This window comes from Uncinocarpus reesii, genomic scaffold (genome assembly GCF_000003515.1).
Source record: "Uncinocarpus reesii 1704 scaffold_2 genomic scaffold, whole genome shotgun sequence".
Taxonomy (NCBI): domain Eukaryota; kingdom Fungi; phylum Ascomycota; class Eurotiomycetes; order Onygenales; family Onygenaceae; genus Uncinocarpus; species Uncinocarpus reesii.
In genome coordinates, this window is record NW_003052499.1 from 5,813 (window position 1) to 29,893 (window position 24,081).

Below are 24,081 nucleotides of genomic sequence, written 5' to 3' on the forward strand. Positions count from 1 at the left end.
CCCCAACCCCCAAGCCAAGGCAACAATATTGGCTGGATCACATCATCACGAGGCTGAGTGCAGACACGTTGAAACCGCCTTCCTCCTCTATCCAGGCTGTTCGCCACGCTGGCCACAGACCCCTATGGATGTGTGATCCATGCCACGGCAATACTTTTAGCACCAGTTCGGGGTACAAAACACGTCATGTGTGCTTGATCCTGCGTGAAGCAACCAGGGCGTATCGAGTCCACAGGGAGAACGGTTCATCCTTGGGGGGACTGCATCTCGAACAAACAGGAGAGTCTGTGACTGAATGCATTGATTGTTCAGAGAGAGGCTCTGAGGAAAACCTGAGTACAAATTATCGTAGTTTATGCGATCCACGATTGTCATATTCACAGGCTTTGATGGTCGTCCGAGGATTCGGGGAGTTTGCGCACCATTGGGAGGCAAAGTGCCAAAAGACTGTAGCAGAAGGCACCTAGTGGTGTCTATAAAGCAGATTTGTAGATTTGCTCCGCTTGTTTCTATACAGTACTGTTATTAGAAGCAATTCACAATCCCAATACTTTACCTTGACCAAACAGTAACTTCAAGTCTTCAACCAGATTCGCCATGGCAAAGTTCTCATAAAACAGACTAGAAGATTTCCAAGCGGAAGATTATTGATCAAGTGGATAATTATCCATGCAAAAAGGCCGCCCAACACCAGCTGGTCATTTGATATAACGCGAAGGTACGGAGTATCTTGCTTGACCCAAGGTAACGTTGCCTTGGTAGGGAGTTACCTAAATCAGGCCGGGTCGGAAAAACCATCGGCATAGCCTACCAGATGCTGACTCATTGCCGGCTTATGCGCTAGCTTTTTTTGGTCTAGCCCGTCCCAGGAGCCTCTTGGCGCACGCGGTCTTTAGTTTCTCCGGCACCGTATACCTAACTGCCTAGTTGGGCAACCTTCCTTTGCCCAACATTCCCACCGAGCGGGTTCGCGGCGGAAAGCAACAGTCACAGCTACTTGCCTGATGCCCCGGACCCTTACAATGCTGAAGCCTGGCAAATGGTGCCCGTGAGTACATTGGCTTTTTGACGCACTTGTTAAATGATTGCACGTCTAGTCTCCAGAATACCATGACAGGGTCTGACATTCAATAACTAAAAGAAGATATATGGCCACTCAAATCAAACCTCTCCCTTTTCTGTCCCACCCCAGATTACAAACTTAGGCTCGAAACCCTTCCCAGCATTGTTTGTCTGGCTCAAATTCCCCTTTGCTGACAACAGAATGACGTTCTCCGGATAAAGCCTTCCTAGCAGCGCAAGCGAAACCACTGACTCCGTCGTAGGAATGACGTGAACGCCTCCATTACTCGCCGAGATCAACCCGTCGCCAGGCTGCAGCAGCATATCGACAGCTGAATGGACGAAAGCAGTCTTGAGGGCATGTACCCCGCTGTCTTTGCGGAGGGCATGGTATGCGTAACGGTGGCCGCGGGCGATCTGCCCAGCGTCGACCGCGCCGCATTTTCCGTTGTGAAATTCGAGCCTTAGCTCTAATTGGCGCACTGCAGATGGGGATGAAGAAGAAACGACGTCGAGGCTGGCGGTCTGAACTACCCGCTCCCGCGAATTTTTCGGAAACCTGGCCAGGTCCGCGTCCACTGCTTTCGTCCCGGTCGGAATCTCCGCACGGTCAGCGACGTAATAGTCCGTGTGTCGGTATTCAAAGAGGATATCGGTCTTGATCGAATCAAGTCTGAGTGGCATGTATTGCAAGAGGTGTAAGCAGTCTGAGTTACCGCCGAAAAGAGCAGGAAGTACAACACCATGAGAGTACTGAAACCCGTATCCGCCAGTTGAGGTGGCTGGAAGATGTGGTGCTAGCAAGGATTTGGCAAATGCCATAACTGAAGCTTGTGAAACGCTTTTGGTAACCAGCGTGGCAAGGAATTGCCCTCGACTCGTCTCCATATGGCGAATTCCCCGAGATCGTTTGTTATCCACTGGGATCAAAACATCTTGGTAATTATCGAATGGGAGGAGAGAGTCGCGCAATAGAACCATTTGGTGCATGTACTCGTTGAAGAGCTGCATGAGATGTGGCTGACTGCGTCGACCGAACATCAGATCGACGTTGGGAGGTGTCAAAAGGTGACCTTCGCATGGGCTGCGGATGTTCAAGTTCGGGTCAAAGGTTCCCCCAGCATGTTCCCTTGCCCACTGCACAAGGCTCTTTCCAATTCGATCCGCTTGTTGCATCACTTCCCTTCGCGAAACGTCTGACATGTTTTTCGGGAGTGGCATCGTGGATTCGCGCGTGCCAAGGGCCAAGTTGGAAGCGACATTATCCAACAGCATGGCCCGAGCTGGTCTGGCATCGGGAGAGTCCTTTCCGAGGCGGTAGACCACTGTGTCTAGTAGTGGCGAAAACCCTTCGACAAGCTGTCGGGGACTGTATACTCCCGAAGCGAGTGTCCATCCGATTGATTCTGGAATGGCCTGCCTTGGGCTGCCGTCCGGATGAGGAACGATGCTGTGGCCAAGCAAAATAGCTCCGAGGCCAGCGAGGCGGTAGGTAATGCTGTCTGACGAGTTCTTGGGCATTGTTGCCACCACTTTGAGCATCGCGAATATGAAGAACAAGCGCTCTGAAGGCCAAAAATCATAGATTTGGGGTTGAGTGCCCTGATCTCAGGATCGGTATTTCTAGCCATCAACCCTTTTTGGCTCGAAGTCTCGGAGGAAAATGGTCATCCATGTCCACCCAACTCCGGCCAGTTACTAATTCGAAACATCGCTTTCAATGCATCCCACTCCTCGTTAGTAATGACGATGAAAGCTGTGTGTGACCTTTGAGGCCGTTCTCGTTGGTTATGCAGACAATCGGCGGCCCGTACCTAGAGTTCGGCACTGTGCAACCCGCACCCAACGAACTAACCAGTTCAACAGCCTTCAATAGCTATGCGGCGCGGGCTTACGGACCTACTACTATAAAGCACCCCGTATCAGAAAGCTGGCGAAGGAACGGCAGCATCGTCGAGACCAATATCCCACCAAAGAGACCAGCGGACAGTTTTGGTGCATTACATATGCCAAACATGTTGGAAGTTGAGACACCCCCCGCTCAAGTTTTTGGTGGCACAGAAGGGCAGTATCGGCTTCCACACCACATCACTGAGATCGATCGATTACGCCGGCAGCATGAGCATATCAAATCCAGCTGCAATGGCAAGCTGATTTCCTTTCCTTTGCCGAACTCTCCTCATCCCATCCGGGTGCTAGACAGTGGTTGTGCAGACGGTATGCCCATTTCACATCCAATGGCGTTGCTACAAATTTCCACTTTGTACCATGCTCACAATTAACTCTCAGGTACCTGGCTTCTTGATCTTGCCTCCCAGCATCCACAGCAACAGCTCAGTCTACATGGAATTGATATTGGCTCTCACCTGTTCATGAAAAACCCCAGTCTAGACCTTCACCAACATGACCTGCGTCAGCCTCTACCCGAAGAGTGGAAAAATTCATTTGACATTGTCCATCAACGTCTTCTAGTCTGGGGAATTAGGGAAGCTGAATGGTCCTTTGCCGTGCGGAATCTGCGGGATGTTCTCAAGCCAGGTGGTCATATTCTGCTAGTTGAATGTAAATGGGTGTTTCCTGAGATTTGGGCCACTCATCCAGAGCAACACCGGTTGGCTCTGACCCAGATTTGGTCGACAGAGTCAGCAGGTATGGATCTCTACATTGGTGAGAAGCTAGATAGCCTGCTAGAAAAAGAAGGATTTGAAGACATCACTACTGTCTGCCATGACCTGGCGTATGGAGCCACAGCAAAGATACCGGAAAATCGCAATCCATCAGCAGAGCTCTGGGTGGAGAGTTTCCGGCATCTGGTCACTCACATGGGAGGTTAGGAGTCCCTTGCGTTTCTTCTTGCTCTACTTCTGGCTGACTCTAACCTGCTGGCCATATAGAGGAAGGAATCCCTAATGTAGCTAAAACACCGGAAGAGTACCATGCATTCCTAGACCGTTTAGTTGATGAGATTAAGGAAAAAGGCTACTCACCGACTCTCAGGATGACATCGGCTCGCAAGCCCGCTTAGGTGGGCCAAAGGCTCCTCAACCTTGCCTGCATTTTGTATAGTCTAGTTTTTGGATTTATTCGCTTTTCAATGTTTAAAATCAAAGCATACAAAAGTCATTCCCAGAAGCTTGTGCATATCATCCCATGCTGAATGATCTAACTAGTTGGTGGTCTTGGCGACTTGTCAAGTTGACAACCACACCTTTGAACCATTTCAACCACACATCACAAAACACTTTTCAACCACAACCTCATGGGTCACTTGCAATCAATGTTCTCAGTTTAAAGGTAAAGTCGATAGTGCTGCTTCATTTCATGTCTAACTGCCGCACTTTTTAGAACACAAAGAATTGGAAAATCTCCATCTCCAACGGGTCAACAGAAGAGCTATGTCGCGAGTGATTGAAAATTCAGCTCGAGAAGCTACCACTTAATACGCCAAGGGGATCTTGAATAACTACACAAATAAATATGGAAGATATCAATCGGCCTAGTGACATGGCTGGGAATTAGCTACACTAGTTTGACCATTGCCGGGGACACAAACAGGCCAGCCGCCACAGGTTTCCGTTTCGAAAGCATCATGGATTTCAATGCTCTGCGGTCGATTTTGAATCCCGTTGTCGGATAGCTTGAAAGACAGTGGACTCCCCCGGTCAGCCGCCTGAGGCCGGTTAATTTTTGTGCCGCAAATTGCTCCACTTCTTGTCTTGCTACATTGCTGTTGGCAGCATGCTCTGGCTTCAAAATAACGAATGCCGCTGGCTCATCTATCTGGCTCTCATTGTTGCGGAGGCCGACCACCACAACGCTGGCTACGGCTGGGTGCTCGAACAAAACCGATTCTAGCTCGCTAGCGGAAATGTGGGATCCATAACCTTCACCCACTTTGAGGAGCTCTTTGATGCGATCAATGATGTAGACGTTGCAGTCTTCATCAAGGTAACCGTAATCTTTTGTGTGAAACCACCCTTCGCTGTCAAAATCACGGTTGGCAGCGTCGTTATTTTTATAGCCTTTGAACCGCGCGAGCTTGTTGCGGACCAGGATTTCTCCTTCTTCGCCTACACCACACTCGCATCCAGTTTCCGTGTTGATAACTTTGGCTTGTATCCCGTTTACCAGAGTTCCGCTCGAGCCGGCTTTTTTAGACGACTCATCTATCTGAATCGCGAGCAGCATTGTCTCCGACGTTGCCCATTCGAGTGTCAAATGCACGCCGCCAAAATTTTCCGAAACCGTGCGGCGCAGATTTTCATGCATCGGTGCTCCGGCGGTCAACAGCCACTTTATACTGCTCACATTGACACCGCTCACGTCACATCGAGCCAGCCTTGATGCAAGAGGGGGGGTAATAAAGAGGAAAGTGATATGGTGCCGTTCAATTACACCAATATTCGATTCATCGAGGCTTCCTTGTGTGAATATCACTGGAATACCTAGTAAGATGTTCAACCCCATGTGCAGTTTGGCATTTATAAAGAAACCAAGAGACAAGGAAGATAACCACACATCTTTGTCTGGATCCGTGTTCTCTGGGACTGTCAACTTTGTTGCTTCCATTGTGGCGATAAAATGCGCATGGCTTGTGACCACCGACTTCATAGCACCAGTGGATCCACTAGTCCGGTTGATAAAAGCGTCGTACTCGTTCGCCTCCATCTCGGTGTTAAGATCGAAGACGTTAGCAGTTGGATCGCCAATCTTTATTAAATCGGCCATGCAACTCCATCCCTGGTTATTTGCGTCCATTGTCATCAAAGGAATGACACCCGCCAGCATTGATGCTACCTCGGCCAAGAACAGAACCTCTGAATCAGTAATCAGAAGCTTTGCCCTAGCCTGCTCCAGCCTCGCGGCGACGTCGGTCTCCGACATTTCCTTTTGGATCGGAATGAGCGCAATTGTTGCCCCGGCCGCTAGTGCTCCATAATAGGCTATTGGGTACTCTATCTGAAATATTTATACCGATTGTTAGAGCCGCAACCGCGTATTCATGGGGACGGAAACCCGTACCCTATCTGTGGCTAGGATGCACACTACATCCCGAGGCCTGATGTCATATTCCGTCCGAAGAGCGTGTGCAAATTGCCTGCTCTTCCGTTCAAGCTCCGCCAACGTCAAAGTCTCTTCCTTGCCATCGACACGATATAGCACCCTGTTCCAGGGATACGCTCTCCGGCCATGGTGAAAGATGTAGCTAAATACATCTGACCGGGGGGGCGGAGGGAGTTCAAGCCTAGAATCAAAGATCATCGTTGATATGTCCCAAAACGTGATTGGATATTGCGTATGGAAGGGTTCAAAAGAAGAGGCTTGCTCTGGAGTGTCCAATTTGCTCTTGCGAGCACACCCGATGATATATCGCAATCGCCTGTTCGGCCACAACAATCTTCATCGCTTTCTCTTTTTCGATCAGCTACTACACTGAAAACCCTTTATGCAACTGGGGCCAAACAAGTCCGAACGATGAACCAAGATCTCCGGCCTCGTAGTTTCATTTACTATAGCAGCTAGTGGTCCTCATCTATGCCGAGGGCATTGAGGCGATGTCTACGCCAACGCAAATGGCTGCCGAGCAGAACACTGATGACCAAATTATGCCATTTTATTGCCCTCTTTTATCCGAAAGGTCGTGCGAAATACATCATAGCACTGACTTGTTCGATTGCTAGTGCTCATCAGGCAGCAACCTTCATGTCACAATTCCTCGACCGAGAAGAATATAATGCAGGTGAGGCGCAAAACCAGCCGCAGGGACCAAGAGCTAATAACCACTAGTTACATATAACTACACAATGTAGCCCCATTTTGCCGAGCCTCTCATAATTGAAACTAATTATACCTTGTCTAGACTCTAGTACCACGAGACCAAGGTCTATTAAGATATTCATTGGTAAGTGTGAATTGCTTTCGGTCTTGGAAGGTCCAAATGTGACTTCATGCCACACCGCCAATCAACAATGATATGCTTTGATTGTCAAATTTTGAAGCCGCCAGTTCAATATGTTGGTAATCCCGGCCTACAACAGGCTCTTGACGAAAAAGTCCTCAGCTGGACATGCTGTTGACAGACTTAATTATGCTTTGCCTTAAACATGGACAATAAGCCGCTCTTGAAGTTCCAAGAGGGGGGTTGACCCTGGTTACCGGAAAACGACCACCAGTTGGCTTGGGACAGATCAGCTGTTACGACCAAGACGGTACCCAGTGGACGCCTCTCCAGTGACTACCACCTAACCCTGGAGAACGCGCCAATTGGCGTAATCAGGGGAGCTGACCTTATAGCCCTTGTCCGATGGGTTGGTGGACCCATGGGGTGCTTCGTGAATCCCAGAGATTCCGGGATCCTATTCAGCGCACTTTTCTGCCGGAGGAAAGAGGACCGGGTAGAAAATATGATACTCATACCGGAGTGCGATATACCGGCCAGCATATTGCATATCGTCGTAACAAAGTCTTTCCGGACATGCGTTACTCATGCATGTGTAGTACCTCATCACCCCGATGACTTAGGAGTTTCGGGGTTGGTTCAGCCGCAGAATTACCTAGTAGAATCACTTGAAAAGGATTTGCGTATTTGATTACTCTCGCATTTTAGCCCAGGTACGGAGTAGTAAGTTTTGCACTTCCTTTGGCTTCATACTAATCTACCGTACATGTGGCCTGAAAAGAGTATATAGATGACTTTTATATAATTTACATTATAACAAGGAGGACGCAATCGGTTGGCTCAGCAGCGGCAAGTACAGGAAACTAGAAGAAGTAGAATAGCTTCCACCGTTTCACCCGGGTGGCCCAAGTGAAAAAGTAAACCAGGATGAAACTCGAGCAGGTGAAAAGGACGAAAATCGCCCAGGAGCCCCATATTCCCCCGTTTCTGTCCTTACCCAAACTGAATCCTTCCAAGTATTGGTTACTATTGGTCCATTGACAAATGCGACAGTGGTCTGTTGCTTGAGGGTTCAAAAGCTGTGCTTGGGCGGACGCCGCCCAAGAAGATATATAAGAACCACACGTTTGGTTCCCTGGCGGAGAGATTGTGAAAACATCGCTTTGATCGCAGACAACTTGTTGGTCCTTGACTACAGAGGTTACCAGACCTCCAAGGAGGTAAGTGAACGGACTCAGGTAATATAGCTAGGAGAAAATTAGTAAACAATTTGTTGCTAGCAAGAGGAGCTCTATATGTGTGTTGAGGGGGTGATGGGATGGACCTCTTGCTATGAGCTTGAGGAAGCTACTCACCCAGTAACGCCAGAAAACCTGGATCTGGTCATATGGAACAATAATTCCATTAAACCAATTGACCGAGCAGACAAGGAACACCAGGACGTTCCCGGCAAATCCAAGATCTGGGCTCACAGCCATCATGAACAAGCCGAACAAAATCTAGAATCATAGTCTTCAGCAAACCTTTTGATTTGTCGGGGGATAGGAAATTAGGCTCACCTCGAACACTTCAAATGTCAATAGACTCAAAAAAACATAGCCGGCCGCTTCCCCGGTAGGAAGCCCACAAAGCCAATACCAAATCACGTAGTACAAGAAACCACAGGCTAATGCTCCAGGCATTTCCGCTAGTATGCTAGCGTTGCACAGCGCCACCCATCCATATATCCGTGATGGGCCTTCTCGGGCTTCCCATAGTAGGCGAGCGAAGAAAAATCGTGCAAGGATTGTGTTGACAATAGTATTAACTAAGAGAATGATGGAGAAAACGCTTAGAGACCTATTTGAATGTCAGAATATGACGTACAAAGCTACGAGCGAGAGTATTTCTTACCGATTCTGAAGGTCGTGGGGAGAAGTGCCAAGCTTGAATATCGTAGTGCCAATTAAGACCGCGTGGACGACATGAACCCAGATCTTTGAGTACATATACGGCGGATTGCGCCACTGATTCTTCAAAATTCTCTTTGTCAGGAGCCATGTCTGGACGAACGTCGAGGCATTGAACATGTCATCTTCGTGTTCGCCCGGACTGTCCACCTTGCCGCTCGTAGAAATGCGATTGATTTCGTTCATGACCTCAGCTGCCTCTTCAGATTCACGCCAACGCTTGGACCATTCGCTTCCTTTATCATCCTTGCGCGCATTTATTCCTGCACCACCGGCCTCGAGCACAAACTCGGCAGGATTTGTATCAGGCGGTGGGACTGCTCCATGTTTTGCGAAATAGCTCAAAACGCTATGACTAGAACCGAAGCTATAAGTTCCAATAATTAGCAAAGCCCATTGAACCCCATATTAATCTGGAAAGACTTACTAAAGCTGTTCTCCTTCCGGTGATAACGCTAGCACTTTATCAAATTCTGAGAAGACAAGAGTCGACGGCTGATGGATAGTCACCATGACTGCTTGACCAGCATGTGCTAGGCGCCTAAGATATTTGACGAGGTTCGCAGCTCCTTCCGAGTCTAATCCAGAGGTCGGTTCATCTGCAAAAAGCACTTTCGGCCGGGCCGCAAGTTCAACGCCGATCTGAAAGGAACAGTTATCAGCACCTACTATGTCTTAGCAGGCTGGACCTAACCTACCGTAACTCTTTTGGTCATCTCTACGCCCAGTCCGGAATTTTCATCGCCAATCAATGCGTCTTGCACGTGCCTAAGATCCAGGAGATCGAGAACATGTTCGACATACGCAAGTTTTTCAGCCCGTGAATAGATATTTGGTTGACGCAAGAGAGCAGAAAATTCAAAGGCCTCCCGAATGGTCGATGTTGCATCATGAAGGTCGTTTTGTTGCGCGAAGCCTAATGAAAAATTGTCAGGACACGCTGTTGATCCAGGATCATTTCTCGAAACAAGCGGTACAAACCAGTCGCCCTTTTATAGGCCGTGCCAATGGGTTCATTTCCAAACTTTATCTGCCCACCCACTCGGCCTGTTACGTTGATTTGACTCAACGCCTTGAGCATAGTTGTTTTCCCAGCACCACTAGCACCACAAATGGAGACAAAGTCGCCAGGGCTAACGTATGCGGTGATTCCTTTGACAATATGTTTCTCTTCAATATCAACCGTAAGGTTTTCCAAAGTCAGCGACGGCCCATGATGCTGAGCCGGAAGCATTTTCTCGTCGCCCGAAAGCTCTGGTGTGGAGGGTAGCTTTTCCACATCGTTTTGCACTGCTGTCACTTCGCCTTTCCTTGATTTTCGGCGAGAAGTATAGACTATTGGGGCGCCTCCTTGTGGAGTAAATTTCATCATCTCACTTCCAATGACACTTACAACAATATAAACTGCGATAAAAGAAAACAGTATCCCGACGTTGCGCCACTTATGAGAGAGATAAAGCCCGTTTGCCTCGGCATATTGTTGGCCCGGGATTGATTGTTGGCCTTGCTGAGCACCCGGGAGCGCGCAAATTTGATAGTCTGGATCTGCATTCGTGATAGCTGGAATCAATTTCCCGTTACATTCAAGTGTGAGGCCGTCAAATTCATTAACGAAAACCTTTTTAGATACCATTAGCATTACTCTATGAACAGTGAGTGAGGCCCACTTACACTTTCGTATGCATAATTCATAGGGCTGACATAGTGCAACCAACCAAAATAAGGCCTCATGTCCTTGGTAGGAACTAGGAAACCAGAGAACAGCATGGTGATCGTCGAGGCAGTGCCACCAAAACGGAAGCCTTTAAGCGCGAGATTAGTAGGAGAATCCTTGTGAAGCAAAAGAAACAACTCACAGTCATCTAAAGTTGGGACATAGTAAGCGAACATTCTCAAGAGGTTGCTGAAACATACAGTTGACAGGACCAGAATAAAAAAGAAGTAAAAAAATTTGCCAGCTGAGATCTGCAGGCCAGCCAAGAAATAAAATGTAATCACAAATATAATGTGCTGAAAGACGATCAAAGGGATATCAATTATGACTCTGGCTAACGCAACTGCAGACGGACGGTACATGTGCAAAGCCGCTATGAAAAGGTCAGTTAGTTCGTATGCAAGCAACCTCGTCAAAAGGAACATTCCGCTGCTTACCCTGGCGTTCAAGAACTGGGCGATTGGTATGCGCATCGAACAGTTCCGGAAATTGGAGCCAACCGTTGAAAATGAGGGCGAAGAAGAGAAGACCCCCTCTTGTGAAAGCACCTTGTGCATCATTTGATATATCGAAGTATTCGCTCCCGATGACCAGACAGAGAATGACGGTGGTGAGCCATTTAAAATAATGAACCATGCGCTGGCCTCTGACAAGTTGGACCTCTCTTAAAAGACATTCCCAGATTTGTAACAGGTATGGTAAGTTGAAAGATGCTGTGGTGCTCGTTTGGCGCGTTTGGCCATGGTGTTGGCGGTGACACACTTCTACCTCCCTACTTAGGGAGGCAAAATAAGGGGAACGCTTAAACTCGGCGACAAAATCAGCGGCCGTGCGAAGGTCCGCGGCACGACTTCCGGGTGATACCCGCCGCTGCAAGGGGTCTGTGACATTGGAAAGAAATTCGGCGGTCGTTTGGCCTTCGACACGCACAAATCCCAAATCCTCGAAATATTTCCGAGCTTCGTCAATCTTACCAAAAAAAGCCTGTCGTCCTTCATAGATAACGGTGACTTTGTCAAAATGATTGTAAATATTTTCTCCAGCTTGATATAGCGTTGCAACTGTCGTTCTGTCGCCTATATCAGTCATTGTTCGAAGAGCTTTGACAAAATCAAGAGCAGTGGAAGAATCGAGGCCCCTGGTCGAATTATCGAAGCATTGCACCGGCGATCCTGCTGCTAAAACTTCTGCAATGGAGACACTAATTTTCCCAGTCACTCAGTCAGGGTATTAACTTGGGAGGCGCGGAGAACAATTACCGTTTCCTCTCTCCGCCAGACACACCAGGGAAAAAAGCGCCACCAACGGGGGTGTCCAAGGCATGCTCGATCCCAAACATTTGCGCCATTGTCTGAACTAGTTCTTCGACCATCTCGGGGGATCGCACGTTATAAGCTAGACTCATTCGTAAGGCAAACCGAAGGGTCTGGCGCACTGAGAGCGCTGCAATGTGTTGATCTTCCTCGGGCAGATAAATGGTATCTCGACGGTGACTTCTCCCAAAGTCCGCCGCCGACGATCCGGCATATTTCAGATCTCCGTGGACGGAAAGTGTTGTTCGATTCGCCAGGGTCCGGAGGAAAGTCGAGCAACCGCTCCCTGGTCGTCCCAAAACCAGCAACATCTCTCCGGGCCTCACAACCCCGGTAAAATCTTCGAGGATATTTCGCTGCCCCAAAGGCTCCTTGGCCGTTTTTCTAGAAAAAAGTAAATTCTTGACGAAATTGAATTGGTCAACTCCAAACGTGTTTAGGATGGCTTGTGGAAGCGTCTTCACAATCACCTCGCCCGAGTCGGGGGCGGAAACACTCAATCCCTGAAACGTGACGGGGACATGTTTGAGATGTGTTCCAGAGCCGCTCTGCTTCTCGATAAAGGTCTGAACAGCACCAAGGCCCGGGATGGAGGCCTTGGGAATGGGCTCTTTGGACTCTGACGATGTTTCTGGTGTGCTCGACATGGCAATCGTCGATCCTGGAGAAGGAAAGTAATAAAGAAACAGAAATATAATTTATCAAGACGTGATATAACAGATAAACCGCCTCAACATCTACCACAAAATGCATTCGATGAGCGCCGCAGTTGCTCAAGGAGGTTGGTTATGCCAGTGATATTTCAGCCTGGCTGTTGATTTGCAGCTGCAAAAGTGGCCATAGCAGCATATATCCATCTTCAAGCTGTCCATGATTGACAATCGCTGGCCTGCGTGTTTTCTCGCGATCGCATGTCGTCGTCCGCTGAAGTCCAAATTCCCCCGAGAAGCGCTTCACGTGATGACCTCCCAACTCCGAGCCAATGACGACGGTTCATTTCATTATTAATGCATCGGAGCTGGCATGCTGGCTGCTGCTGGCAAATGCCCTACAGCAGGCTTGTGCCGTGTGGCTTCGCACAGAGCTCAGGCATGGTTTCACTAACTAGTTAATTAGTTAAGATGAATGCGGGCTCTTGCATTTTCAGACTCAAGAGCCGTGGAATATAGGATGAAAGTCCCTCTCTCGCGCACACAAGCTATCTACGGTGAATTAGATACGGAGAGCGGCACTAGTGTTCGAAATATCAACTAACTCGCCTGGTATACAACAAGTATCAAGTGCATACGTAACTATAGGGTGCTGCGCTTGTGCAGTATATTTAGCATCATCCACAATACAGGCGCGCGCCCTTAACTATATAGTGTTGTAGAGCAATGGTAACTATGAAGATTATTGATGAAAAAAAAGGTTTTTGAGGCTAAGAACGAGCTGAAAATGCGGGTTCACCCGGAGGGTTATTCAATGTCTCTCCAGCTGGACTCTGGATTGACCTTCGAACAAGCTAAGATGATTCGTGTCAGGGGTGGAAGAGTAGAAACGTCCAAATTGCCGGTACTATCCAAGTCAAGGAGTTCCCGCAGCGTCGAAGCTGGTGATATGCGGCAAGCCTCCTCCCGATATATTAGCCATTGCCTTTCATCGCATGCCCGCCACATCTGCTCTGTGGCTGGGAGAGGCATCTCGAGAATCATCGCATCATCTAGTGGTTCAAAATAGTCATGATGAAATCTGCGAGATTTCGCGGCGAGAACATTGATTAGGTTCACAAAGAAAACATTTCGCCGCAACGATTCAGCGAATCTCCACCGAGGCCAGTCGGTCTCCTTGTCCGGTTTGATGGCATATTTGTGTAGGCTACAGAGTCGTCGGGTCATCTATTGTAACAATGAGCTCTAAACATTCAGAGAGAGCGAGCATCAAAGATAAGGTATGTTGAACCTACCTTCAATAAAAAGGAGCTATGCCACTCAGCCGCCAGTTTAGATTCCTCCCGCTTTCGGTCTCCTTCCTTATTAGGACTCCCTGAAGAATCATGGAAGAGACCAAGGATCTGATAGATACTGACAGCATGGAGCGCCGCGAGGCATGTTTCCGGGCGGTCACTGTACAAGTGGAACCCTCGGATCAGCTTCTCCCGCTGGGTATTAATCATGGTGTCGACGAAGTTCGAACTGGACTCAACCGAGTTGTCATGCGCGGAGATACAAGCAAGTGCAATTCCTAATGGCTCTGCCATGCCGGCCTTGGCGCAGCGATAGAGTCGATGGTGAATAAAGGGCGACCAAAAATCTCGCTGAAGCATCCTTTTAGGGTATTCGCAAACCATTCGGAAGAGCTCCTGATTCAATTCTGCGGAGCTCTCAGAGGTCAAAGCAGAGAGACTAGGAACGAGGTTACTCGCAAAGGCATCGTCGTCGCCGTTTATGCCGCCATTAAACGGTGGGCTGTTGAATGAAGAAGCGCTCGATGGGGCCATAATAGTGGGGGCTTGTGAAGGGGGCAGGCGTTCACCAGGCAAAAGCTGAAGGGAAGGTGTCCTTGGTAGATACGATTTGACATCAGGTAGCGCAAACGTTGAAAAGGGGTCGCCGATGGTGTTGGTATGGTAGTCTCCTGCGAGGAAATCGTCCAGCGACGCTGTCAGATCCAGGCCAGGAAAACTTCCGTCGCTAAGATTCTGCAGCATAAATTCCATGCTGCCAGTCTCTGGGCTCCATGAGAATGCGGTTATATTGTCCTTATCTTGAGCGGAAGATAACGGACAATTGGCGCTGAGAGAGACGGATTCGGAGACGGCGACATCTGGAGGCCCGCTGGTCGACGTAGGCTCCGAAATCATTTCGCCCAGCAAGGTAACATCAATCTAACCGAGCAAATGCAGAATGAACCCGATTAATGCCACACTCTTTATTGCGCTTCATTTCGAAATAGGAGGAGACATACTTGGGTGACGCGAGGAGCCGATGGCGGATAGTGACACGGGGTCTGGGATTGGACGCAACGGCTGCATGCCGGTCGTGTCAGACAGCATCGAAGCTTTTTCTGTGCGCATGTCGCGCAGGATTTGCGCTTGGACATTCGTTCCTGATTAGCAGATTTTATACAGCGGCGCCGATGACGATCTCGAAGGTCGCCTAGTGAGACGCAAGAGAGTCAGCTCTTGTAGGTGAAATAAGGAGCAGTGTAACTATACGCCGACTGTAGGACTTGTTGCATAGACCACATTTAAAGTCGACATCATCAGAAGAGCCGACATGACTATCTGGCTGATTCTCCATGCGGTGGTGCGTACTGGGTAGTCGAAGCGGAGCGGGTTAGACGTCAAGGTGAGCTTCTGGCTACTCGGCCATTTCAAATAATAGTCTCCTTTGACTATCTTTAGCTAGATAAATAGTTAAATGTGCTTGTGAACAAACTGGTCGATGCAACGAAGCTTGGGAGGGACCAGGCCCATGTTCATGAAGATGCCCTATCAGCAATCCTAGAACTTGTTGGGTCGCTCACTAGTTACAGTATTATGCAACTAACTAACTAATAGAGTCGCTTGGCCGGGGGCCCTCGCGCCCTCCCTGCGGCGAGTTCGTTAACTAGTTAGCGGCATTTGGAGGGATTCACTACCTTCTCACATCTTGGGAGCGCGAGGTAAGACTGTAATCAAATATCAGAGGGACCGACCTGTTCAAAACTTTGGGGCTTTTGAGTCCAGCAATATCAACGTTGAACAAGCCTTCGCCATTGCACGGATGGGGCCATCGCACTTGTTGCTAGCACTGCCACTGGCCCCTAAGCAATGGGATTTCCTTGCACCGTACGGAGTAGTTACAGAGTAGTAACGATGCATGGACATTCATCTCCGCCTTCAGTGGTCGTCTGAATGGTCGAATTTACAAATCGACCAACCAGTGGTGAGTCCCAGGCGGTCGTTGCGAGCCTTGCTGAGCCATCCCAATAGGCCCCAGTATAGGACGAAAGGCTGCACAAAGACAGGGATTGAATGCCGGGGCTGGGAAATAAGTTCGCCATCGTATAATTTCCGTCGGCGACGGATGCATCAAGGGCGTGGCGCGTAAATCCATTCTGTCGAGCGCGTTTCGGGTGTAGGCGATCTAAAAACGTCGATATCGTGCTTATTTGGGTTGATCGTAAGGCTAAACACATCTCGGTTTCTAGCTTTCGACAGATGTTGTTGTTGAGGCCGACGCTGGAAGCTCAACATCAACCAGCCAAGGGAGTTGTTGTTCTCCCTCCAAACTCTGGATAGCTGCATTAACAAACAGAGTCTGCTGTCCCTTTTCAAGGGGGCTTTCGTCTCCTCGGCAGTGGCTAGTCGAGCATACCATGTTTGACCGGTTTCCATCTTTTTTCGCCGCCAGTGTTGCTAACCTTTCAAGGGTAACTGAGCGTTCGTTGTCGATATCCGTGAAATGTGATGGCACCTCACTCGGCTCTTCCCGCCAGCTAACCAATTTTGCACCCCAGCCCTCATGAATGTGCCCAAAACAATGCATACGCGGTCTAGCACGAGCAACAGCTTCAAACAACTTCGAACAATCAGCTCTCTGGCGGGCTTCAGTGTAGTCTAGGATCCCCTTTGGCGGCCCGTGGGTAATCACAACATCGACTCCCTCATCAATGAAAAAGTTGTGCCCTCGTTCCGGATGAAAGGAAAAGCCCCAGTTGGAGGCCGAAGGGACCCATGGGCTGGCATAGACCGTCAAAGAGGCACCATTGGCCAAAGTGAAGTGATGAGATCCTTCCTCAAGGAATATTATCCCAGTCTCCGCAGCCTTGTCTAGGAGCTGGCGTGCCTCTTCAAATTCACCATATTCTTTGATGACGGTATGCATCTCAGACTGTAAGCACGATTCAACGATCTTCTCTTTAAAGACAGGGGTATCCAAAGTAAAGTCGTGATTTCCAGCAATAACCAACTTTAGACCCGCATCCAGATCCTTGAGGAGCTGAATTGTCGTTCGAAATTCTGAGATTTTTGATTCTTGGGTTAGATCGCCGCAATGAATGGCCACATCGGCTTTCACGGATATTCTTGGTGTGAGCGTCTCGCCATGTGTATCTGATATGATGAAGAAGCGAGTTTTGATACCGGAAGCCATGTTTTAGTATAGCCTCTGATCAACATGAATGTAATAGCTTCAAGAAAATAGGTCACAATAAGTGTGAAGAAGAAAAGAGATAATGATCAGTGGCTGCACCCTTTTATACAGTATTCATTGGTGGCAAGAAGAGAAGCCACCTGTGAGTCATAGAAGACATAGTGTAAAAGGAACAGGGCGGTTGATGTATCCATGGATTTTGAGCCGAAATATAGGGCGGTAGGAGCCGTTATTAGGTGTCAACTCTAACCGTCCCTACCGCAAAGGCTAGCTAGTAGGTGAGTGATCAGAGGTAGTATCCTCAAGCTCTCATTTCAGAACATAGAGACATTGGAGGACGTCTTGAGTCTGAAGACATGTAAAGTACTGGCCAAAAATTAGGCAGGCTAGCCACTTGAAAATTCGGTCAAAGAACACTTGTTAGTTAGTTTAGCTGTTGTAGAAAGTTGTTGGTTCAGGGCAACTCTGTAAACAGCTTGTTAGTTACGGTTGTCAGGGGGCTAGCTGACTAACTAGTTAGCTAGTTAGTCTAGTTAGTACAGTAACTAGTGACTCCATTGCATTGAAAAGTTCTATATTTGATGCAGACCTCCAGTAGTTAACAATATGAGTTACTCAAGTAAATAGGCATCAGTCATGAATTTGCAGCTGTCTGGTAGCAATGCTTGTAACATTTCATGGGAGCTACTTGCCCGTCATTGGCGGTTTTGTTAACTATATATGACCGGACTGCTTGACAATCCTACACATACTAAGTACAGGCAGACATTGTTTATGTGGAGGAGAACTTTCTACAAACCTTCAAACTACTTTTTGTTTACATTTAATTGCAGTTAACCCAGAATCTTTGTCAGGGCTTTATGAGCAAGTTCAACTCCTAAGCTGCACAGTAATATCATATCAGTTTCGCGCCCATTATATATATGGAAGGTGATGAAGCACACTTACAATGTAGCAGCATTGGCGGGCACAGCTCGAGCCAACGCAGGCCCGAACCCGGGAAAGAAAGCTTTGACGCCTCCACTGGCGTAAACACCCCGGATAGTACCTAGAATTGTCGGACGACCTTCGGCACTCTGCAAACGGGATTTGATGGTATCGACGGGGAATACTGGAATCCACATCGCTACTCCGGCAGCGCCACCAGCTGTGAGAACAGCGGTGAGGGACAGTTCGCCTGTGACGTTTCCATTTTCATCTTTCGGCGTCAGCCTCCGCTTGATATATTCGTAGGCCGCGAAATATGCCGCCGACCCCGGCCCATCACGCGCCAGCGTCATTGCACTCCCTCGGAATACACTTCGAATCCCGCCCTCTTTGTACAGCTGTCGAACGACATCGATTCCGCCAGAGTATTTTGGATTCTGACCAGGAGGCGGCGGATTTTGGCCCTGGATCTGCAGCAACACTTTTACCCTCTCAAAAGGCGCAGTGATCAAGGTCATTGGGATCGCGGAGAAGAACCCAGCGGCAGAGATTTGGGCGATGGAGTATTGGGGGGTGCCGTGGCTTTCGGGAACAGTGGAGAACGAGCGGACGAGCGTTTTACCCAAGTCATATCCCTGGTGATTGGAAATCAGCAAACAGTGCGGCAGGAGCTTGGGTATGGTAGTTTTCAACGACGTACCCAAAAGCTGACGGCGACTGCCAACGCGGTTAGCTCAAGACATCGGTCCAAGCAAACGAGAGGGAAAAGCAAGACATACACATAGGCGTCACCCCAACCAACGGCGCTGAGACACCAGCATATAGGCCCTGGAACTTGGATGTTAGTTCTCGGGGCCCGTGAGGAACGTAATAGCAATTTTGTGATAACGTACTCGGGCCAGGCCTTCCCTGGCGATTGTTTTCCTGACAACATCGATGGCGCCCGAATAAACCCCTCTTTCCGCGGTTTGTAACCGTACTTTAACCAAGTCAAACGGATGCCCCACGACGACTGCGCACAAGCCGCCAACACCCCCCGCAACGAACGATCGAACCTGCGCGAGAGTGGCGCTGGCCGTTGAAGGGGCGTCTTTCTCGATCCCGCTGGAAACCGATGCCGGCGTAACCGTCGAAGGCGTCGTATCGGCCATCGTAGTATATGGTAACGAAGGGGGCCGCAACGAAAGTGCCAAAAAAAATGAAAAATGAAATGAAAAGGAAAAAGAACGAGAAGATAAGGGTTCGTCTCGCGGACAAAAGGAACCTGCAGTGTGCAGAAGAGGGCGTAAGGTAACCGAAAAGAAACCCCCGGCTCAAGGCAACGATACTCACAAGCACTGGCTAACAACGACTTGCCGCCCTCCTCTACTGTGTCTGGTTATAATATATCTATCTGGTGATTTCTGCTCGCCGCTGCGGCCTTGTGATCCAGCGATCAAGCCGCTTTCTTGGACCTCGGCTCGGGCTCGGAACATTGATCTTCCTCGAAAAAGCAAGCTGACTCAGCATTACCTTGGATTACCTAATTGCGGATAATGGAGAAATAATGATCCGACTCATTCGTACAGTGGTAGGTTACCATCCATAACTGCTGAGCTGTAACTACTCCGTAGTCGAGTTTGAATACAAGCCGTCTTAGCTGCGAAGTTTTCCTGAACAATAAACACACGTATCAAACATATCCAACACCTTTGCAAGCAGGCTCTCTCGGCCCTCCTCGATGGACAATAACCCCGCTTGCGTCAGGCTCGTGCCGTCGAAATACTCCCGCCCACACCGAGAGCAACGACTTGTAGCAAATGGGTCCTGAATTGACAAGAGTGACACGCCACAGCGCACTGGAAGAACAGCGAACACCAGTAGTTAGCGTTGTGCCGAGCTTCAATCATCCAAGTACTATTGGGTATCTTACCAAAGGTATGGCCCCCAAGGCACTGGGATTCCTCCGCAGAATACCAGTCTATACCAGCATCGCATATCTCGCACAGCTCGAAAATATCTTGGCCAACAGCGTGTAGTATTTCTGTCGGCCTGACCGTGATCGATGGATGCAGCACGCCTTCCTCGCTAGACAACTGAACATCCTCAAGGAGGAGTATCTCTTCGCCAAAATTAAGACCCGTGCATTCCTGTAGCCAGCGTAAAGCCGACGCCGCACGGGTCAACAATTCAGACTCACGCCGGAACCGAACCACCACGCAACAACAAGCCGCGTAGAGCAATTTTTTGAGCCAGCGGTCGTTTGCGAAAGCCCTATGTGATTCCTCGAAGATGTAGTGCAAGACCTTCTGCTGCATCCTCATAGCGTCGTCTTGAAAGTCGTCTACATCTTGTGTTGTAGGGTTGGCACCGGGTTTTGCCTGATGACGACTCTCACCTGCGGACGGAGAAAATACTATCCCCAAGCGCTCGTGAGAGGGAGTGATATGCTCAGGCATGTCAGTGGGATGGACGGTAAAACACACCGCTAACCACGTGCCGAAGGACGCCGCGCCCCATCCCCTTGCGGTAGACATGCCTCCCAGATCATGATCCAAATCGAAACGGCTCCGAGAGCTTTCGATTCCTTTGCGCAGCTCCGCACTACATGAATCTTTGACTGGTTCTATAACCCTTTCCTGGTCATGGGCCTCGGAAAGAAGCCGATAGCAGTCGATTGACGACGAAAGACCGACAACTCGGATTAGGGCGCCATCGTCGACCCCATTGTTTATCGAAAGGATTCCTATAAATATCAGGGACGTTTCACACGGTGCAAACAACGAAGAGTGTAGAATACCAGTGACCGGATTCCAATCAACAGAGTTATCACCATCCGGGCTCTCAACATAAGTACTATTGTAGTAGCTCGAGCATGTTAGTTCTTCCCGACCTGATATTGCTTTCGCGATTGAATCCTGGAATGCAAATATCGCACGGCCACCCAATGTGCCAACAGCCAATCCCCCAGGCACGCGCATTTTCTAGAGATAAGTCAGCCCCAATGTATCTAGAACATAGCATGCTGTATACCACCTCATAGATCCATGATAAGGGTCCCGTAAAGTCCGCTGTGTCTACGGCATCCGAAGGGAGATTGATGCCAATCTCGCAAGCTTGTAGATTCCGTACTCCCCATCCCGCATGCCCGTCGAGCACGAAGTTGCCTTGGGCGCGCAGAAATCGAAGTTCGAATCCATATGTTAATGCAATAGCTGAGCTTCTTTCTCCCGCACAATCATCAGATAAGGAGGCAGTGTACCATGGCGTGAACGCCAAGTTTTTAATGATCTGTTTGTCATGTAAGGACTCTGCATATCGCGAGTTGTTCTCGACCTGCGGGAAGGCGGAGTGAGAAGAGGAGAGAGAATAATGGGACAATGCTTCAATCCAGCAATCAGGATGTCTCCAACGAGGCCGGATCCTGAGGAAAACAACATCTCCCGCATCATTCCCTACAGCCAGAAGGTGCACACCCCATTTCCCTGCAGGTTCGGCGGTTCCAGAGTCGGATAGACGGCATGGCGCCGACCAAGCAAACGATCGGATTCTCTGTTTTCTCCTCAGAAGTTCAGTGTCTTCACCTGCTGATTCAGAAAAATACTGCCTGAGTTTTGGATTCACAATCCCTATCCGCTCCCATTTCCCTGCTCCATTACTAGCTTCCCAGAGGGACAACAGCAGGTTGCTCGTCAGTACGGCCAACATGCATCGGCTATACCTTGCGAGGCCGGCGGCGGACCAAGCAATGGCTACCGTGGGACTATTCGACTGCTCCTCACCGACCGAAAAGGAGTTGCTGGAGAGGGGAAATGTCACCGGCCATTCCCCCTGGGTGAAGACATTTGTCTTCAGCTTCGTGATTTCCCACTGTGCACCAACATGAGATGGAGTGAGTTGTGGGCTGGCCGAGCCGAAGTCTTTGGGCGTCTGGTGCGACCGTCAATAAATTCCAATGCATGCTTGCGACAACAAGTAGTTATTTGAGCATGTAGGAGATCGTAAAACAGACCAAAATATGTATGTTTTCCCCGGCGGCGACCGCGAGCTCACCGTCAGCGGACCACGATAGACAGCTGTAGCAGGACGGGTAGGCAGTTAATTGCACGGGCTCGAGCATGGTGAAGTGGCCTTGCAAGTCACCATCCCTTCAATCTTTGCAAGATGCTTGAGGAGAGCTCAGAATGGCCCGCAGAGAATGTATAAAGTTATCAGCGAAAACGGAAAAGAGAGAACTTCCGCCATTGTTTGCACAGTTTGCTCCAGCAGTTAACTAGTTAACTAGCTAGATAGTTGATTGACTGCCATCTATCTCTTCTGAATGCACCCGCCGGCGAGGCCGATTACTCCAAGGCATGTGCAGAGCCAAATATCCATTCCCATCTCTCACTACAAACGATATTTACGAAGAGGGCAAACCTAGGAATCTCCCTGCTATCGGATCCCATTCATCGTCCCATCGTCGACGACTTTCTCTTCTTGCCCCGAGACGAAGTGATTGGAGCTTGGACCTATCCTCTCCAAGGAGATCGACGAGGTGGTTGCAAAGCTCTTCGGCGCTACCAAAGCCTCTGCCGTTGACACCATCTGTAATCAGCTCGTGCCATGACTCGTACCGGTCCCATGCAACTACGGGCAGGCCAGCGCCGAACATATCCACAACCTTCATGGGTAGATCGACGCCACTACTACTTGTATGCAAGCATACACCCAAAGAGGAACATGCAAGGAGCTTTGCGTAATCCTGTATCGTCAGCCACGCGCACCGGATCGCTATTTTCTGCAGTCTTCCTTCCGCCGCTAGAGTAGCAATGCGTTGACAGTACATCTGCTGCAACGGTCCTTTGCCCGTAATAATGACCTCCAGGTCTGGAAGGTTCGATGTCAACGCAGTGGCGTAAGCGGAGTACCTGCACAAAGCATCGAGTAGAACTGAGAAGTCTTCGTCCGGGGTCCAGGAGGTCGAGCTTACGATGAGCTCGGACCTTTTGCCATCACGGACAGCTTTCATAAAATCAGTGGTTTCCGGCAGGTGGGCTAAAAACTCAAATCGCTCCGCCTCGCTGGATACGGGCTGAAACAACGGCGATGGGCGATCATGCAGCACCAGTACAGGAGCTTTGATCCCGACCTCTTCCTGGAGCACCCTGGCCATCGCGTTGCTCACGCAGAAATTAGCCGTCGCGAAACGACAAACTCTCAATTCATGATGCCGCAATAGTTTAACCATCGGGTGCTTGGACCCGAGCTTCATCGACAGGATCGAGTAGCCAAAGTTATGCCAGTCGATGATCAACCGGGTGTTACGTAGCCAGCAAACACACTGGGCCAGAAGGAGGGTGGGGGCCGCAGGAGGATTCTGGTGTTTCGAGGGTTGTAGCTTCAGTATCAGGAGCACCGTGATCGCAGTTGCCAGGCTGATCGGGTGTCGAACGCAGGATATATTGGCGGGTTGGCACTCACCTGGACGAGCATCCATTGCGCGGGTTGAGAGCGATATGCGAGGGCATCCCAAAGACACCACGTTTGGTGGATCACCTTCCAGATCGCCAGGAACGGGAAAAGCAGCTTGCTGTCGCTTTGACAAAAGGTGGGAGGAAGCGGCAGGGCAATGATCGAAACTCGAGGGTTGGAGGTGAGCTGGGGGGGCGGCGCTGACGCTATAGACAGAGGCCCGGATCAGTACGCGTAGATAGTAGAATGCTAGACAGCAGACGAAGCAGCAGGAAACCACCTTGATATCCGATGATTGTTACCTGGCCGCCATGCCTGGCGATGCTCTGCGCGTGGTACTGCATTCGTGGGCTATGGCCAATATCGCCAAGGACCACGATCTGGACTGGGACACGGCGCGCTTCCACCCCTTTTCCCGAGGAGGCGCCATTGACGCGGGGGTAGGCGGATGGCCTTTTGTTCCGTAGCAGCAAAATGCAGGCAATTGTTGTCGCGACTAGACAGGAGAGGCACGCCGCGACGAGGCCGGGTAGGGCGGCCATCTGACGAATCCTCTGGCGCGGGCGAATTCCTGCACAGCAGCTCAATGCATCTGGCAATGCGCGAGAGAGAGCCGCGCTGGGTGGTTGGGATCGATGGCTGTGGTGCTGATTCCTGGAGGATGGGA

At 49.6% G+C, this 24,081-nt stretch overlaps 9 protein-coding genes across 9 annotated transcripts; 1 reads left to right on the forward strand and 8 right to left on the reverse strand.

The window, feature by feature from the left end:
• Positions 1-1,161: 1,161 nt before the first annotated feature.
• UREG_02961 (uncharacterized protein) lies at positions 1,162-2,583 on the reverse strand (the record flags this gene model as incomplete). The annotated part of the gene is made up of 1 exon (XM_002543399.1): positions 1,162-2,583. One exon carries the CDS (start codon positions 2,581-2,583, stop codon positions 1,162-1,164), a length of 1,422 nt encoding a protein of 473 aa, XP_002543445.1.
• A 222-nt stretch (positions 2,584-2,805) lies between these two features.
• On the forward strand, positions 2,806-3,896 carry UREG_02962 (uncharacterized protein; the record flags this gene model as incomplete). Its single annotated transcript, XM_002543400.1, has 3 exons — positions 2,806-2,822; positions 2,939-3,279; positions 3,352-3,896. 3 exons carry the CDS (start codon positions 2,806-2,808, stop codon positions 3,894-3,896), a joined length of 903 nt encoding a protein of 300 aa, XP_002543446.1.
• Positions 3,897-4,581: 685 nt separating this feature from the next.
• UREG_02963 (uncharacterized protein) lies at positions 4,582-6,324 on the reverse strand (the record flags this gene model as incomplete). The annotated part of the gene is made up of 2 exons (XM_002543401.1): positions 4,582-6,021; positions 6,085-6,324. The coding sequence occupies 2 exons, from the start codon at positions 6,322-6,324 to the stop codon at positions 4,582-4,584; spliced, it is 1,680 nt and encodes a 559-aa protein (XP_002543447.1).
• A 1,500-nt stretch (positions 6,325-7,824) lies between these two features.
• UREG_02964 (uncharacterized protein) lies at positions 7,825-12,584 on the reverse strand (the record flags this gene model as incomplete). Its single annotated transcript, XM_002543402.1, has 11 exons — positions 7,825-8,208; positions 8,317-8,460; positions 8,521-8,800; positions 8,855-9,277; positions 9,338-9,552; positions 9,609-9,826; positions 9,892-10,528; positions 10,582-10,712; positions 10,767-10,997; positions 11,062-11,700; positions 11,909-12,584. 11 exons carry the CDS (start codon positions 12,582-12,584, stop codon positions 7,825-7,827), a joined length of 3,978 nt encoding a protein of 1,325 aa, XP_002543448.1.
• Positions 12,585-13,840: 1,256 nt separating this feature from the next.
• Positions 13,841-14,779, reverse strand: UREG_02965 (uncharacterized protein; the record flags this gene model as incomplete). Its single annotated transcript, XM_002543403.1, has 1 exon — positions 13,841-14,779. One exon carries the CDS (start codon positions 14,777-14,779, stop codon positions 13,841-13,843), a length of 939 nt encoding a protein of 312 aa, XP_002543449.1.
• A 1,327-nt stretch (positions 14,780-16,106) lies between these two features.
• Positions 16,107-17,054, reverse strand: UREG_02966 (uncharacterized protein; the record flags this gene model as incomplete). Its single annotated transcript, XM_002543404.1, has 1 exon — positions 16,107-17,054. One exon carries the CDS (start codon positions 17,052-17,054, stop codon positions 16,107-16,109), a length of 948 nt encoding a protein of 315 aa, XP_002543450.1.
• An 833-nt stretch (positions 17,055-17,887) lies between these two features.
• UREG_02967 (uncharacterized protein) lies at positions 17,888-19,132 on the reverse strand (the record flags this gene model as incomplete). The annotated part of the gene is made up of 3 exons (XM_002543405.1): positions 17,888-17,936; positions 18,003-18,688; positions 18,875-19,132. The coding sequence occupies 3 exons, from the start codon at positions 19,130-19,132 to the stop codon at positions 17,888-17,890; spliced, it is 993 nt and encodes a 330-aa protein (XP_002543451.1).
• Positions 19,133-19,723: 591 nt separating this feature from the next.
• On the reverse strand, positions 19,724-20,941 carry UREG_02968 (uncharacterized protein; the record flags this gene model as incomplete). Its single annotated transcript, XM_002543406.1, has 1 exon — positions 19,724-20,941. One exon carries the CDS (start codon positions 20,939-20,941, stop codon positions 19,724-19,726), a length of 1,218 nt encoding a protein of 405 aa, XP_002543452.1.
• A 1,421-nt stretch (positions 20,942-22,362) lies between these two features.
• Positions 22,363-23,439, reverse strand: UREG_02969 (uncharacterized protein; the record flags this gene model as incomplete). Its single annotated transcript, XM_002543407.1, has 2 exons — positions 22,363-22,704; positions 22,933-23,439. 2 exons carry the CDS (start codon positions 23,437-23,439, stop codon positions 22,363-22,365), a joined length of 849 nt encoding a protein of 282 aa, XP_002543453.1.
• Positions 23,440-24,081: the final 642 nt, after the last annotated feature.